This window comes from Felis catus, chromosome X, assembly GCF_018350175.1.
Source record: "Felis catus isolate Fca126 chromosome X, F.catus_Fca126_mat1.0, whole genome shotgun sequence".
Lineage (NCBI taxonomy): Eukaryota > Metazoa > Chordata > Mammalia > Carnivora > Felidae > Felis > Felis catus.
In genome coordinates this window covers 86,955,960-86,970,783 of record NC_058386.1, presented here as the reverse complement: position 1 = coordinate 86,970,783, position 14,824 = coordinate 86,955,960, and the positions used below count along the sequence as shown (strand labels likewise).

Sequence of the window (14,824 nt, the reverse complement as noted above, 5' to 3'; positions counted from 1 at the left end):
AAAGGGTGCCTGGGTGGTTCAGTCAGTTGAGCATCCAACTCTTTTTTTTTTTATTTTTTTAACATTTATTTATTTTTGAGACAGAGAGAGACAGAGCATGAATGGAGGAGGGTCAGAGAGAGAGGGAGACACAGAATCTGAAACAGGCTCCAGGCTCTGAGCTGTCAGTACAGAGCCCGACGCGGGGCTCGAACTCAAGGACCGTGAGATCATGACCTGAGCCGAAGTCGTGTGCCCAACCAACTGAGCCACCCAGGCGCTCCTAGCGTCCAACTCTTGATTAGAGCTCAGGTCATGATCCCAGGGTCATGAGATCGAGCCCCGTGTCAGGCTCTGCACTGAACTCATGGAGCCTGCTTAAGATTCTCCCTCCCTCTCCTGCTGCCCCTTTCCCCCGCTTGCTTGCTCTCTCTCTAAAAGAAAAAAATAAAAATAAAAAAAGAAGCTCGGTCCATATAAATGCTCTAAAAATATTTATATTAATTAATTTTCATCCCTCTTAAATCTGAAGAGCATCAAATGCTGAGATGCCAAAAGATGTCTTTGAATTCCAAATGAAGTGTCTTCTTCCTCTTTCATCTTCTCAAATAGAATCTGATTTACTGATTAAGGTGGTTTCTTTTACCTCCTCTTTTTATTAAATTCTTTGGGAAATCTTGGTGACATTGGTTGATCAGTGAAGTCATCTATTGTGTTCTAGAGTATAATGTTCCACTTCAGATACTTGAGAAGCAAACATTCTTGATCTGCCAGAGATGTGGCAACAATGCAGACTCACTTTAAGGGTCTCTTAAGCTTAGCAGAGACAGGTACTCACATGCTTCTTCCCACTGCAGCTAACTGAAAGGTATTTTAATGTCTTTCCATTGTTTAATGAGCTGCCTCCTCATCTCTGCTCCCCTTTACAGACAAAATAGGTTTATTGTCACATCATTGTTCCTTGATTCTAAAGAATCTCTTATAGGTTAGATTAGGGTACAAAGGTTAAAAATGATGAAGTCTTCAGCTCCTGTTAGGAAGTAGTGTGTGATGGTTAACATTCTCAGAGCTCCACTTCTAAAATTCCTTTTCTATATGTAAATCCAGATTTGAAACACACTCAGTGCATCTGCAGAATTAGATTTCTCCCTAATCCTCCTTATGTACATTTTGTGCCCAAGTGAATTTCTTCAAGCTGGAGAGCCTCCTCAGATGAATTATATGTAGCATGATTTAAATCACTCCCAAATAGGATTTATATTGTTTGTGAGATATACAGATTTTTCTCCAAAGCAATTTTCTTCCTGGTAGTGACTAAAAACTGTAAATATGCTGGAGTCTTGCTGTAATGGTGTTTTTGTGCCCATGCTCTATGGCCACCTCATAGATAAAATGGCCTGATAGTATTTCACCAATGATATCTACCCAGATGGGGTTCAGATAGACCTGCCTTATTGTGAGCCCTTCAGTATTTGAAGGGACAACAAATAGCATTATGCTGTTGTGCCAGTTATTAGCTCAGCATTGTACTTTTTCTTTGAGGTCTTCACAACATTTGATAAACAGGCACACTGTAATAGAAAAAGCACTTGTAGATGGGAGTCTGAAGATAAGAATCCTGGTATCGTTTTTCATTAGCTTTGGCCTTTGGGAAGCTACTGAACCTTACCTTCTTGAGTTTTTCATTCTCTCCATCTTAGGATATTGTGGGACTGAAATAAGGTGATATGTATAGGCATTTTGAAAACTGAAGTACTGTATAATTGGAATGTGTTCTTTTATTTTTTTTTATTTTTTTTTAATGTTTTTTATTTATTTTTGAGACAGAGAGAGACAGAGCATGAACGGGGGAGGGGCAGAGAGAGAGGGAGACACAGAATTGGAAGCAGCCTCCAGGCTCTGAGCCATCAGCCCAGAGCCCGACGCGGGGCTCGAACTCACAGACCGCGAGATCGTGACCTGAGCCGAAGTCGGATGCGCAACCGACCGAGCCACCCAGGCGCCCCGGAATGTGTTCTTTTAGATGCAAGTCAAAACCACATATTGTGACTCTACATACAAAACACCTACCGTGGGCCATGGCACTGTCAATCGGTGTAGGATGTATAAACATCAGTGCTACACTGCCTTGAACAGGTTCACAGTGTGGAGTGGGGGCAGCAAAGAAAGAGAAACATCTTTAGTTGATTTCCTGGAAGAGGTAGAATTGAAATGAGACTTGAAGAGTGAGTGATATTTCAATAGGATGACTGTCTGAGGACCACTTAGGATGTAATGTAATAATTCTACTACCTTGTTTCCGCCATGTCGCCTCGAAGATTTCAGGATACCTTCACCATTTTTTCTTTTTATACCTTTCCTTGAAATGTATATTTTATTAATTTTGTATGAAGCGTAGTGCTATACACAAGCAGAGAGTACCACTTGAATGTATCAGCAAGACCAGGATGAACATTCCTATGGCAGAGATGAGAGCTTTGCGCATCATCTAGAAATACTCTTCTTCCCATCAGACCATAGTTAGTACTAAGAATTCAGGTATATTTATTCTGAGTGTTCCTTCAGTTTTAATAAACTGGGAATCTTCTTAAAATTAGCTAAGACAGGGAACCTGGGTGGCTCACTCAGTTAAGCGTCTGACTCTTGATTTCAGCTCAAGTCATGATCTCATGGTCGTGAGATCGAGCCCCATGGGATTCTGCTTGGGATTCATTCTCTTTCTCTGTCTCTCTCTCTCTCTCTCTCTCTCTCTCTCTCTCTCTCTCTCTCAAAAAAGTAGCTAAGACAAATAGGACAGTGTTCTCTCTCTCTCTCTTCTTTCCTTGCCCCCTTCCTATCTCTCTCTTCCCTTATCTGAATGAGAAATAAACCTTAATTATATTACCCTCCTGAAATTTCAAGATTGCTTTTAAACAGCAGACTAACCTAATACAGAGGTATGTTCTACAGTAACCAGAACCTATCGCTTCTTGGACTTTTGGCTAAGATCAAGTGCAGTAACGAGAACCTAAAATATGGCTTTAGCTTAACAGGCATGCAACAAGGAGGGAAACCATATTGAAGGCTAAAAAGATGGCCAACCATATTAAGTAGTGAGAACAGATTTGTTAAAACTGTTGCCTCATATAAATAGTTGTATTATGTGCCTATTGAGCAGGCACTTTCAGGAAAAGAGGTTGAGAATCTAATCCTTATTTGTGTTAGTCTTCATCACTGAAATTTTTATTTAGTTAATTGTACATTCACATGCACTAGTAAGAAATAATAGAGAGGTCCTGAAGAAATAATAGAGAGGTCCTATTCTTTTTTTTAAGTTTATTTATTTATTTTGAGAGAGAGAGACCGAGCAAGCTAGTACGGGAGGGGCAGAGGGAGAGAGAGAATCCCAAGCAGGCTTACAATGCAGGACTCAATCCCACGAAACATGAGATCATATCCTGAGCCAAAATCAAGAGTCAGATGCTTCACCGACTGAGCCACCCAGGCACCCCATGGTCCAGTTTATTCTTTATCTAGTTTTCCCCCACTGGTAACATCTTATAAAACTGTAGAACAGTATCACAAGCAGGATATTGACATTGGTATAATCTGTCTTGTTCAGATTTTCCTGGTTTTACTTGTATTGTGTTTGTGTGTGTTCAGCTGTATACAGTTTTCTCACATGTGTAGGTTTGTATATCCATTACCATAGTCAAAATTCAGAACAGTTACATTACCATAAGAATTACTCATATTCCCCTTTTATTGCCAGAACCACCTCCATCCTACTCCTCTAACCCAGATCCTTATTCCTGGAAACCACTAATTTATTCTCCATTTCTAAAATTTTATCATTTCAAGATATTGTATAAATGGAATCATACAGCATATAACCATGTGGCTTTCTTTTTTTGCTCAAAGTAATTCCTCTGACATTGATCTAAATTACGTATGTCAGTGGTTTTATCCTTTTTGTTGCTGACTAATATGCCAGTTTTCCTAGTATGTATGCATCACAGTTTATGTATACATTTACTGGTTGTAGGACATCTGGGATGTTTCCAGTTTTTGGCTACTCATGAATAAAGCTTCTGTGAATATTTATGTGCAGATTTCTTGTATGAACAGCAGTTTTCATTTCTCTAGGATACATGTCCAAGAGTGCAATTGCTGGTCATATGGTAGTTGCATGTTTAGTTTTATGAGAAGCTGCTACACTTTTTTTTTTCCAGAGTAGATGTACCATTTTCCATGTCCACCAGTGATGTATGATAGATCTAATTTGTCTGTGTCCTCAATGGCATTTGGCATTTTCACTGTTTTTTCCCTTTTGACCATTCTGATAGATGTGTAGCAATATCATTGCAGTTTTAATTTCATTTCTCTGGTGGCTAATGATGTTGAACATCTTTTTATATGCTATTATATTGCTGTCAGTATATCATCTTTGGTGGAATGTCTCTTCTTTTGTCCATTTACTAATTGGTTTATTTGTTTTAATGATCTGAGAGTTTATTATATATTCTAGGGTATATACTAGTCCTTTGTTGGCTTATGTGGTTTGAAGATGTTTTATCCTAGTCTTCATTTGTCTATTCCTTTTAATAGAGCTGTTCACAGGACAAAAATTTTTAATTTTGAGGAAGTGTAGTTTCTCCATTTTTTTATGGATTATGCTTTTGGTGCCAAATCTAAGAACTTTTTGCTGAGTACTGTATCCCCAAAATCCCCCCCCCCCTCTTTTTTTCCTACAAGTTTTATTGTTTTACATTTTCCCTTTAAGGCCATGATCCACTTTGAGTTAATATTTCTATAAGATGTGAGGTTTAGATCAAGGTTTTTTTTTTCCTTTTTATGCCTACAGATATCCTGGTTGCTCTGACACCATTTGTTGAAAAGACTATCCTTCCTCAATTGAAATGCTTTTACACTTTGGCAAATATCACTTTGGCATATTTGTGTGGTTCTTTTTCTGGGCTCTCTACCTCATGGACCTATATGTGTTTTCCTCCACTAATATCACACTGTCTTTATTACTGTTGCTGTATAGTAAGCCTTAATATCTGGTAGAGTGAGTCCTCCCATGTTATTTTTTTTCCTGTCAAGATTGTTTTGGCTACTGTATTTCCTTTTCCCTCTCACAAAAATTTGCTGAGATTTGATAGGAATTACATGAAACCTATAGATCGGTTTAGGGAAGAATTGACATCTCTACTTTGTTGAATCTTCCCATCCATGAAAACATGGCATGACCCAACATTTATTTAGATTTCCTTTTATTTCTTTCATATGATTTTGTAATTTTCAGCACCCACATTATGTACCTTTTGGTTTTGTTACATTTATACTTAACTGTTTCATTTTATTTATAGTGATTACAAATGGTATTATGTTTTAAATTTTGTTTCCACATGTTCATTGCTAGTACATAAAAATGCAATTCATTTTTATGTGTTGATCTTGTATGTAGGCTTGCTGAACTCACTTCTTGGATCTAGGAATTTTTGTTTGTTTTGTTTTTGATTCCTTGGGATTTTCTACAGAGGTAGTTCTATCATCTGCAAATAGGGATAGTTTTACTTCTTCCTTTCCAATCCGTATGCCATTTATTTCTTTTCCTCACATTGCACTGGCTAGAACTTCCTGCACTATGTTAAATAAAAGTGATGAGAGCAGACATCTTTGTCTTGTTCCTGAGTTTGCACAGAAAGCCTTCAGTCTTTTGCTTTAAGTATGATGTTAGCTGTAGGGTTTTTTTGTAGATGCTCTTTATCAAGTTTAGGTAATTCTGCTCTGTTCCTGACTTGCTGAGAATTTTTATCATGAATACGTAGTGGATTTTGTCAAATGTTTTTTCTGCATCAATTGATATAATCATATGTTTTTTCTTCTTTAATTAGTTATTATGGTGGATTACATTGATACCTTTTTTAATGTTGAGTCAGCCTTAAATTTGTGGAATAACTTCTACTTGGTCATGGTTTATAGTTTCTTTTATACAGTGTTGAATTCAGTTTGCTAGAATTTTCTAGAAGTTTTTAAGTGAGAGATTTTTAAATGTTCATGACAGATATTGGTCTATAGTTTCTCTTTTTTATACTATCATTTCTTGGTTTGTTATTAGGTTAATAGTGGCCTCTTTTTTAGAAGAATTTGTGAAGAATTGGCATTGATTCTCTTTAAGTATTTGGTAGAATTCTCCAGTGAAACTGTATATGGGCCTGGGTATTTCGTTTTGGGGAGCTTTTTAATTACAGACTCAATTTCTATAATGCTCATAGGAATATGCTTCAGAGTATCTTGGTTGCATTTTCATAATTTGTGGTTTTCTAGGAATTGGTACAATTCTGCTAAGTTTTGAGTTTTAAGAATAGTTATTCTTAGCATTTCCTCTTGATACTTTTAATGGCTGCAGGACCTGTAGTGATCTGCCCTGTTCATTCCTTATATTGGTGATTTGTGTTTTCTCTCTATTTTTACTTTTTTCTGTCTTAGTAGAGGTTAATCAATTTTATTGATTTTTTTTTTTACCCTCAGAGAATCAGCTTTTTGTTTCATTGATTCTTCTATATAGTGTTCCTGTTTTAAATTTCATTGATAAGCAGTCTTTATTATGTCCTTCCTTCTGCTTGCTTTGGGTTCATTTTGCTCTTCCTCTATTTTCTTAAGGTAGGAACTTAGGTTATGGATTTGAGACCTCTCCTTGTTTCTAATAGTATTCCCTTTCAAGGCTTTCTGATAATCAGCAGTTTTTAAACATCAGTTGTCATCTCTAACCATCAGTTTTACTAATGGTTCTTTTACTTTCCATTATAAAGCTCCCATGTTAACAAACACCTGCACATACATACCCAAAGACACCTCAAATTAAACTTACGTAAAACTAAACTCATTATCTTCACTCTCTCCTGGGCCTCTCAGATCAGTAACTCCTCCTACTTTTCTTTTTCTCAGCTAATGATTGCTATTATTTACTCAGGGAACTTAAGGTAGACTATTTCTATTTCTCCAGTAAGTAATGATGATTATACTTCTTAATAGCTCTTGAATCTTTTCAGTAGATTCCTATCACTGCCTTATTTCAGGTCTTCTTCATCTCCCACCTTGATAGTAAAGTATAAGGTTTTTTAATAAGGTTTATGAAAAATACCAGCTCCCCTGTCCACACCCCATTTGCCACTCGCTAGAAGCAATCACTTTCAATTATTTTAGCTGCGTCTTAAAAAATTTTTTTCTTTTTTCTTTTATTTATTTGTTTAATTTATTCTGAATGAGAGAGCACGAGTTGGGGAGGGGCAGAGAGAGAGAATTCCAAGCAGGCTCCGCACAGACAGTGCAGAGCCCGACATGAGGCTTGAACCCACCAACTGTGAGATCATGGCCTAAACCAAAATCAAGAGTCAGACGCTTAACTGACTGTACCACCCAGGCGCCCCTAAAACATATTTCTAGATCTCTAAATACCATGTATACTGTTTCTTTTTAGTTTTTCCATTTTAGGCCTTCTGTACTGACTTCCCAAAATGGGAGGCAAGGATTTAACTATTTTATACCACCCTCATTTTGTGTGTGTATATGTGTGTATATGCATGTAGTACCTAAGTATGTGTATATAACATACCACCATACTGCCCCCCCCAGTATATGTACATATTACATATAGAGAAGTATATAAATGTATGCATGTAAGTACACTTTTCTGTCATCTTACCAATATAGGTATATCATAAATTATACATAGAACAGTATTTATTATTTGAATTCTGATTGCATAAATGTCACTCACAGCCCGGCCATGTAACATGCTATATTATGTCATTTCTCTTTTTTTCTTAAATGTTTATTTATTTATTTTGAAAGAGAGTGTGCATGAGCAGGGGAGGGGCAGAGAGGAAGAGAGAGAATCCCAAGTAGGCTCTGTGCTGTCAGCAGCAGAGCCTGACGTGGGGCTCGATCTCACAAACTGTGAGATCATGACCTGAGCCAAAATTAAGAGTCAGATGCTTAACTGACTGAGCCACCCAGCTGCCCGCTTTTTTTCTTTTTAAAGTTTTATTTATTTATTTTAGAGAGAGAGAGGCAGAGAGCGAGAGGGAGAAAGAATCCCATCCCAAGCAGGCTCCGTGCTGTCAGCATGGAGCCCGTATATGTTATTGCTTGTACAAGTTTTTGTTTTCCTTTGAATTTTATTTCATCATTTGCTTAATTTTCTATATATTTACCAGTAGTCCGTTCTCTAACTCCCTTCTTTTTCTTTAAATCTATCAATTTCTCCTTGGATTTCTTTCTCCCAGAGCCCTCTTATCTCTAATCTACTATCTGGCATTGTTGCTCTCTTGGTTTGCTGCTCAACTAGATTCTTCTTTCTCTCGAATCTTGTATTCCTTCTATTTTTTTCTTTGTTGACTTTCCTGTTTCGTGGCTCTTATACTTCTTGTTTTCTGGTTTATTCCCTTGTGTTAATATAACGTGTGTTACATCAGCTTCCTGAGAGTGTAAGGGAGGTACATTTTTTGAGATATTACACATCTGAAAAGTTTTTTTTTTATTCAAGTATAATTAATATACAGTGCTGTATTAGTTCCAGGTGAATAATATAATGATTCCACACATTTCAAAGTGCTCATCAAGATAAGTGTACTCTTAATCCCTTTATCTATTTCACCCATCCTCCCCACCCACCTCCCTTCTGTCAACCACCTGTTTGTTCTCTGTAGTTGAGTCTGGTTTTTTTTGTTGTTGTTGTTTATCTGTTTGTTTTGTTTCTTAAATTCCACACATGAGTGAAATCATATGGTATTTATCTTCTCTGAAATCATATAGTGTTTATCTTCTCTGACTGACTTCTTTCACTTAGCATTATACCCTCTAAGACCACCCATGTTGTATATGGCAAGATTTCATTCTTTTTCTTATGGCTGAGTAATATTCCATAGTATATATACATCACATTTTCTTTATCCATTCGTCAATCGATGGACACTTAAAGACTGCTTCCACATCTTGGTTATTGGAAATAATGCTGCAATAAACATAGGGGTGCATATATCTTTTCAAATTACTGTTTCCATTTTCTTTGGGAAAAGGTCTTTATTCTACCCTCACACTTAATTGATAGTATTGGCTATCAAAATCTAGCTTCCAAATAATTTTCTCTTAAACTTTTGAAAATGTTTTTCACTGTCTTCTAGCTTTGAGGGTCCATTCTGACTCCTGAAACTTTATGTGACTCCTTCATTTTTATGTTTTTTTTTCCCTATGGAAGTTTTCAGGATCTTACCCACAATAGTGAAATTTCAGATCATGTACCTCCATGTAGGTTTAATTCATCCACTGACATGGTATTCAGTGAGCTCTTCTATCAGAAGAAACCATCAGTTTGGGAGAATTTTCTTGAATTAGGTTTCTGCTGCATTTTTGCTAAATTTCTCAGATAAGTACTCAGCTTTTTATTCTAGTCTTTCTATTGATCTTACTTCCTGTCATAATTTTTATTTTGCAAGAGCTTGTGTTGTTTTATGACTTGTGTGTGTGTGTGTGTATGTGTGTGTATGTGTTAAATAACATCCAGTTCTTATTTCATGGATTCAGTGTCATCTCTCTGAGGATATCATCGATTTTTTTAAAATGTTTTATTCTTCCTGGGTTGTTTCTTTCAGTTTTTTTTTCTTTCTTATATTAGAGGCATTCCTCAAATATCTGATGATTCTTGGTTGTCCATTTGTATTCAAGAATGAGACACTAAATTGTAGATGGGCCTTGCTGATTTACTATAGGATAATTTGGCAAGAGCTTTTCGTTGGAGAATCTCCAACCATTACCTTTAGGATTTTTCTCTTCAGTTGATCATATTCTCCAAAGAAGAATCTTCCAACACTTGGCTAGAGATTAATAAACGTAATGGTAAGCCAGTGTTCTTGGAATGGTTAGAGAAGGGACCAGGGCTCAGTGTTCACCTTGCAGTGAACTTCCATTTAATCCCAATTTTTGGTACAGATTCCTTGTCCTTAGCTCTACCTGGTGTCCCTGAGCCACAGCCCATCTGGTTTTCCCTCTCTAAAAAGTCCTTTGCTGGGCTTGGGTAGGGAAAATCACCCAGATGTAGGATGTGGAGGAAAAGAGGGGTCAGCTTGTTAATCATTCATATTTCTGCTTACAGTCCCCCTTTCAGCACCACTTTGAATTACCTAGTTCTGCTAATTCCAAATAATTTCTAGCATTCTACCACCATCACCATCATTCTTTGCTAACATTTATAGGTGAAAATAATATTTCCCTTGTTTAATCTGCATTCCTCTGGTTACTAATAAGGTTGAGTATTTGAAAAATGTTTATAAACAATTTGTATTTCATTTTCTAAGTTGCTTATTTGTGTCTTTTGACCATTTTTTCAGGATATTTTTTTCTCCAACTGCCCCATTTGTTTTTCTAAGAGGAAAATAAGAGGTGTACCATAGCAGTATTTGTGAAAGTACATTGTTTCCTTTCACAGTGAATTTAATATTATCTATTAATATTTACATGTAATACTTAAAATAAAAATAACTATAGAAAAAGCTGTGTTAGGGCTTAATGACCAACTCACTTATTTTCATAATTCTACGTGAAAGTCTTTTATTTATTTATTTATTTATTTATTTATTTGAGAAAGAGAAAGAAAGAGAGATCACAAGTAGGGGAGGGGGAAAGAGGGAGAGAGAGAGAATCTTTTTGTTTCTTTTTTCAAAAAGAAAGAGAGAGAATCTTAAGGAGGCTCTACACTCAACACAGAGCATGACATAGGGCTTAATCCCATGATCCTGAGATCATGACCTGAAATTAAGAGTCAGACACTCAACCGACTGAGCCACCCAGGTGCCCCTACTATGAAAGTCTTTTAATCTTTAGCTAAAATATTTGTAAGTAGGCTAAAGTGAAGAAAACATCTGTCCCCTCAACAGAATGGGACTGGCTGGGAGCAGTTTTACCAGAATCTTCTGGGGGGGGGGAGTGGTTTTTAAGAAATACCTTAAACACACAAATTTACCATCTTAACCAATAGCTGTTTAAAGCTTAAGAGTTGTGCACACATCAAATAGTCCATTTGAAAATATTTTCATTGCCCTAAAAAATTCCCTCTGGCCTGTTGGTAGTTGATCCCTATTCCTACTCTGGACTCAAGGCAACCACTAATCTACTTTTTGTCTTTAGAGGTTTGTATTTTCTGGAGAGTTTATATAAATTGAATCATATTATATGTGGCCTTTGTTGTCTGGCTTAATGTTTTCAAGGTTCATCTATGTGTAACATGTATCAGTAATTCATTCCATTTTATTGCTGTGTATCATTCCAGTGTGCAGACATCCACATTTTGCTTATGTATTCATCAGTTGATTGACATTTGTGTTTTATTTTCCAAATATAATTTTGCTCTTATATTTAGGTCCATAATTCACCTTGAGTTGAATATCCAATTGTCTGCACCCTTTGTTGCAAAAGCCTGTGTTTTCCCCCACTGAATTGCCTTGTCACCTTCATCAAAAATGAATTGACCATAAATATAAGTTTTATTTCTGGACTTTCTTACTGTTCCATTGATTTCTATGGCTATCCCATGCCAGTATTACACTGTCTTGATTACTGTAGCTTTGTAGTAAGATTTAAAATTATAAGTGTAATTCTTGCAGTTCATTATTCTTTTTCAAGATTGCTTTGCTGTTCTGGGTCCTTTCCATGTAAACTGTAAAGCTTTTCTATTTCTACAAAAACAGCTGGCTGGAATTCTCATAGGGATTCCACTGAATCTGTAGATCAGTCTTTGGGTGGTTGGCATCTTACCACTATTGAGTCTTCCAATCCATGAACATGGGATATCTCTTCATTTTCTTAGATCTTCTTTAGTTAGATCTTAGATCTACTGCCCTTGGCAGTATTTTCTAGTTTTCAGTGTACAGGTCTTATACTTCATTTGGTAGGCGTATTTCTACTGTGTTTTAATTCTTTTTGATGATGTTGTGAATGGAATCATTTTCTTAATTTCATTTTCACATTGTTCAGTACCACTAATTTTAATCTCAAAAAGTGTATAATGTATTTCCCCCAAATTTTGGCTATTACTAGCATTGATCTAGTATAGTATATAATTTCAGAGGTCTGCAGGAACCAATCACTGATGCATATCATGGAAACTGAACTCTGGGCAGTTGAGTGCCTAAATGCAGTTTTTGCCTTCAAATAATGAAACTTCTAAAAAATTTAAAGTATGTTACTATAGGAATAGTCCTGAGAATTCAATTTGAAGACATGACAAAATGTTTTTAGTAAAGCTCTCTTAATAATGCTGGCTTGTGTTCTTGACATTTCATTGATTTTTTAAATTTTTATAAATGTACTCCTTTGTACTTAATATGTATCAATCAGCAAATTAAGTAGATTTTCCTTATGTTGATAGTTCTGGCCTCAAGTTAATGGTTTGTTAGAGTGCTCATTTGTGTTTCTATCACATTGAAAAATGTTATTTAGGGGTAAAAATTTGCAAGCTGTAGTTATTTCAACAAAAAGGAGATATATTTTGCCAGGCTCAACATACACTGTTTTGGTAGCCTTTCATTAGGCAACCATCATTTAAATTACTTGTTCTTAAAGTGTGATCTTGCAAAATGCCTGTATGTCATAAGATGATGTATTGTTATACTTTAAAACTGAATAACATTGGGGCTTTTCTAATTGGCTGAAGAAAATTAAAGTATATTGTTTCAAATTTTTAGTTTTTCTCCTAAAGTTTTTCTTAAGTCTTGGGCACCAGCCATTGCTTATTGGCTAATAAGCATTAATGAACACTAAAACAAATGGCCAACTGCACATTAATAGAAAAACCTAAGATTATCATGCTTACATCGACAACTTATTTTTACTACAGAATGTTAGTGTTTTATATGCTAAAGTTAATGGTATTTTCTGTTGCTCTGCCCCTGAGCAAATTGAAGACCACCAAGTTAAATAAATCCTTAGAAAGGAACAGAAATGTGAATATACTCCATGTACTAATTCACTTATAGACAGCAAAGACCTACCAAAATCTATACCCTCAATTTAATGACCACCCTGTAAAGCACTTTTAGGCTGTAATGAGTAACACGCAGTTCTCAATTCTCTTCAACAGAACAAAAATGTCATGTAGACTGTTATTTACCTGAAAACTACAGAGAGCAGATCAAGAACAGTCTTGTCCACTGTTTCCATAGTTTCTAAATAGACGATTTCCCCCCTTTATTTTCTAATACTTAAAGCTATTAAAATCAATGTTTTATAAATCATATGTTGAAGGGAGAATGTAAGTTATTATGTTCCTGGGACATTTTGACCTTGGATTAACGATTCATGACTTTTCCTCCTGTAGGCATGCTGCAACGGAAGGTAGAAGAGGTAACACAGGTTTTTGAGGATCATCATCACATGGAGCTGGAACGCAGTGTCAAGATTGCTTTTGATTGAATGACCATATCTTCAGCATGTTCTTTTGGGATTATATATCACCTACAAATTGTGATGATGTGAAATAGAGTAGTATTTACAATTATTACTTAATCTTTGGTTGCAATAAAGTGTGCACGTTGTTGGTTTTTTTTTTTTTATTATTTCAATATTAGGCTGTTGAGAATTATTCTGTAGTTTGGCTTTTCGTATTAGCAAACCAGAACTATATTTGCCTTCTTTACCAGGCTGCAACCTATTAGATGTCGACGCTGTGTGTGTAATTTTATCTTATATTCTCCTAGATTCCATATTCTACCAGCAGCACAACATTGTCCTTCTTACTCTAACCGGATCATAGAGAAATGTTTGACGAGAAATAGATGCCCAACCAGTCTTTACTGCGTGCCTCTTAACTTTCAACATATAGTGCTAGATACTGTAGTCTTTTTCCTCAACGGAACATAATGTCTAGTTTGAGATAAAATTAATGCCTATCTGTATAAAAACAATATAGACAATACAAGGAAGTGTGTGAATTACAGAAAGTGTGCTATAGAGATTCAGAGAAGAAGAGAAGTTAGGGTGGATTTGGGCCTTGAATTAGGTTATTTTTAAAAGGGTAAGGTTTAGGCAACTCATTTATTTTTGATGTATAGATAACCTTATTTTATTTGGCTTTAGCATATGATTTATACTTGTTGGTTTTTGTATATTTGTTTGTTTTTCAAGAAAAAGCCTTGTTCTTAGCTTGGCAATAGTCTGATCTTTCGTGTTGCATGTTTTACGTAAGGCATAAATAAAGATGATATTCTAAAAAATAAAAGTGTAACATGAAAGTAAACTTACTTAAAAGTTTTTGAGTGACTAGAGCTTAGTTGTTTATAATTACTGAGATAAACTCCTGTTATACTGACCGTACATGACCATCCTGAGGGGTACACATTATAGGAAGAAAATATTTTTGAAGTGAGTATTAGTGGTTCTTACCACCTTATAAGTAAACTAAGTATCAGAGCTTAAATGGCCTTTTTTTCCTACCCAAACTTCTTACATTAGCAGCTTATCAAGTAAGTTTTGTTACCACTCAAAATGTTAGACTATGAAAATAATCCAGAGACCAAATAATTTTGTGGATGATTTCTGTAGGTAGAGAACATTTGGGTATAATTTTGAGTACTCTCTAATTTTCGAGTCCAGTATTATTTCTGTTATACCCTAGATAAAGACATTTTCCTTATTGTTTTTGGAGCTTCAACTCCTATAAAGTAATCTGTGTGTAAGTTAAGTTCTACATTCAGTAAAAGGTACATAGTATAGTAGAGGAAACACCGGACTTAGTCTTGTCCCTACTTAATTAACTGGAAAAATAATTTCATTTTGGGCATTATCTTTTATATATACCATGAAGGAG

The 14,824-nt window shown here is 35.7% G+C and overlaps 1 protein-coding gene across 2 annotated transcripts in view; it reads left to right on the top strand.

The window, feature by feature from the left end:
* Positions 1 to 14,254, top strand: part of NUP62CL (nucleoporin 62 C-terminal like) — an 80,591-nt gene extending 66,337 nt beyond the window's left edge. For both annotated transcript variants that reach the window (XM_006943898.5, XM_011279405.4), the window contains one exon: positions 13,337 to 14,254. In XM_006943898.5, coding sequence (XP_006943960.1) covers positions 13,337 to 13,431 — 95 coding nt within the window. In that variant the 3' untranslated portion in view covers positions 13,432 to 14,254. The remainder of the gene's footprint in view (positions 1 to 13,336) is intronic.
* Positions 14,255 to 14,824: the final 570 nt, after the last annotated feature.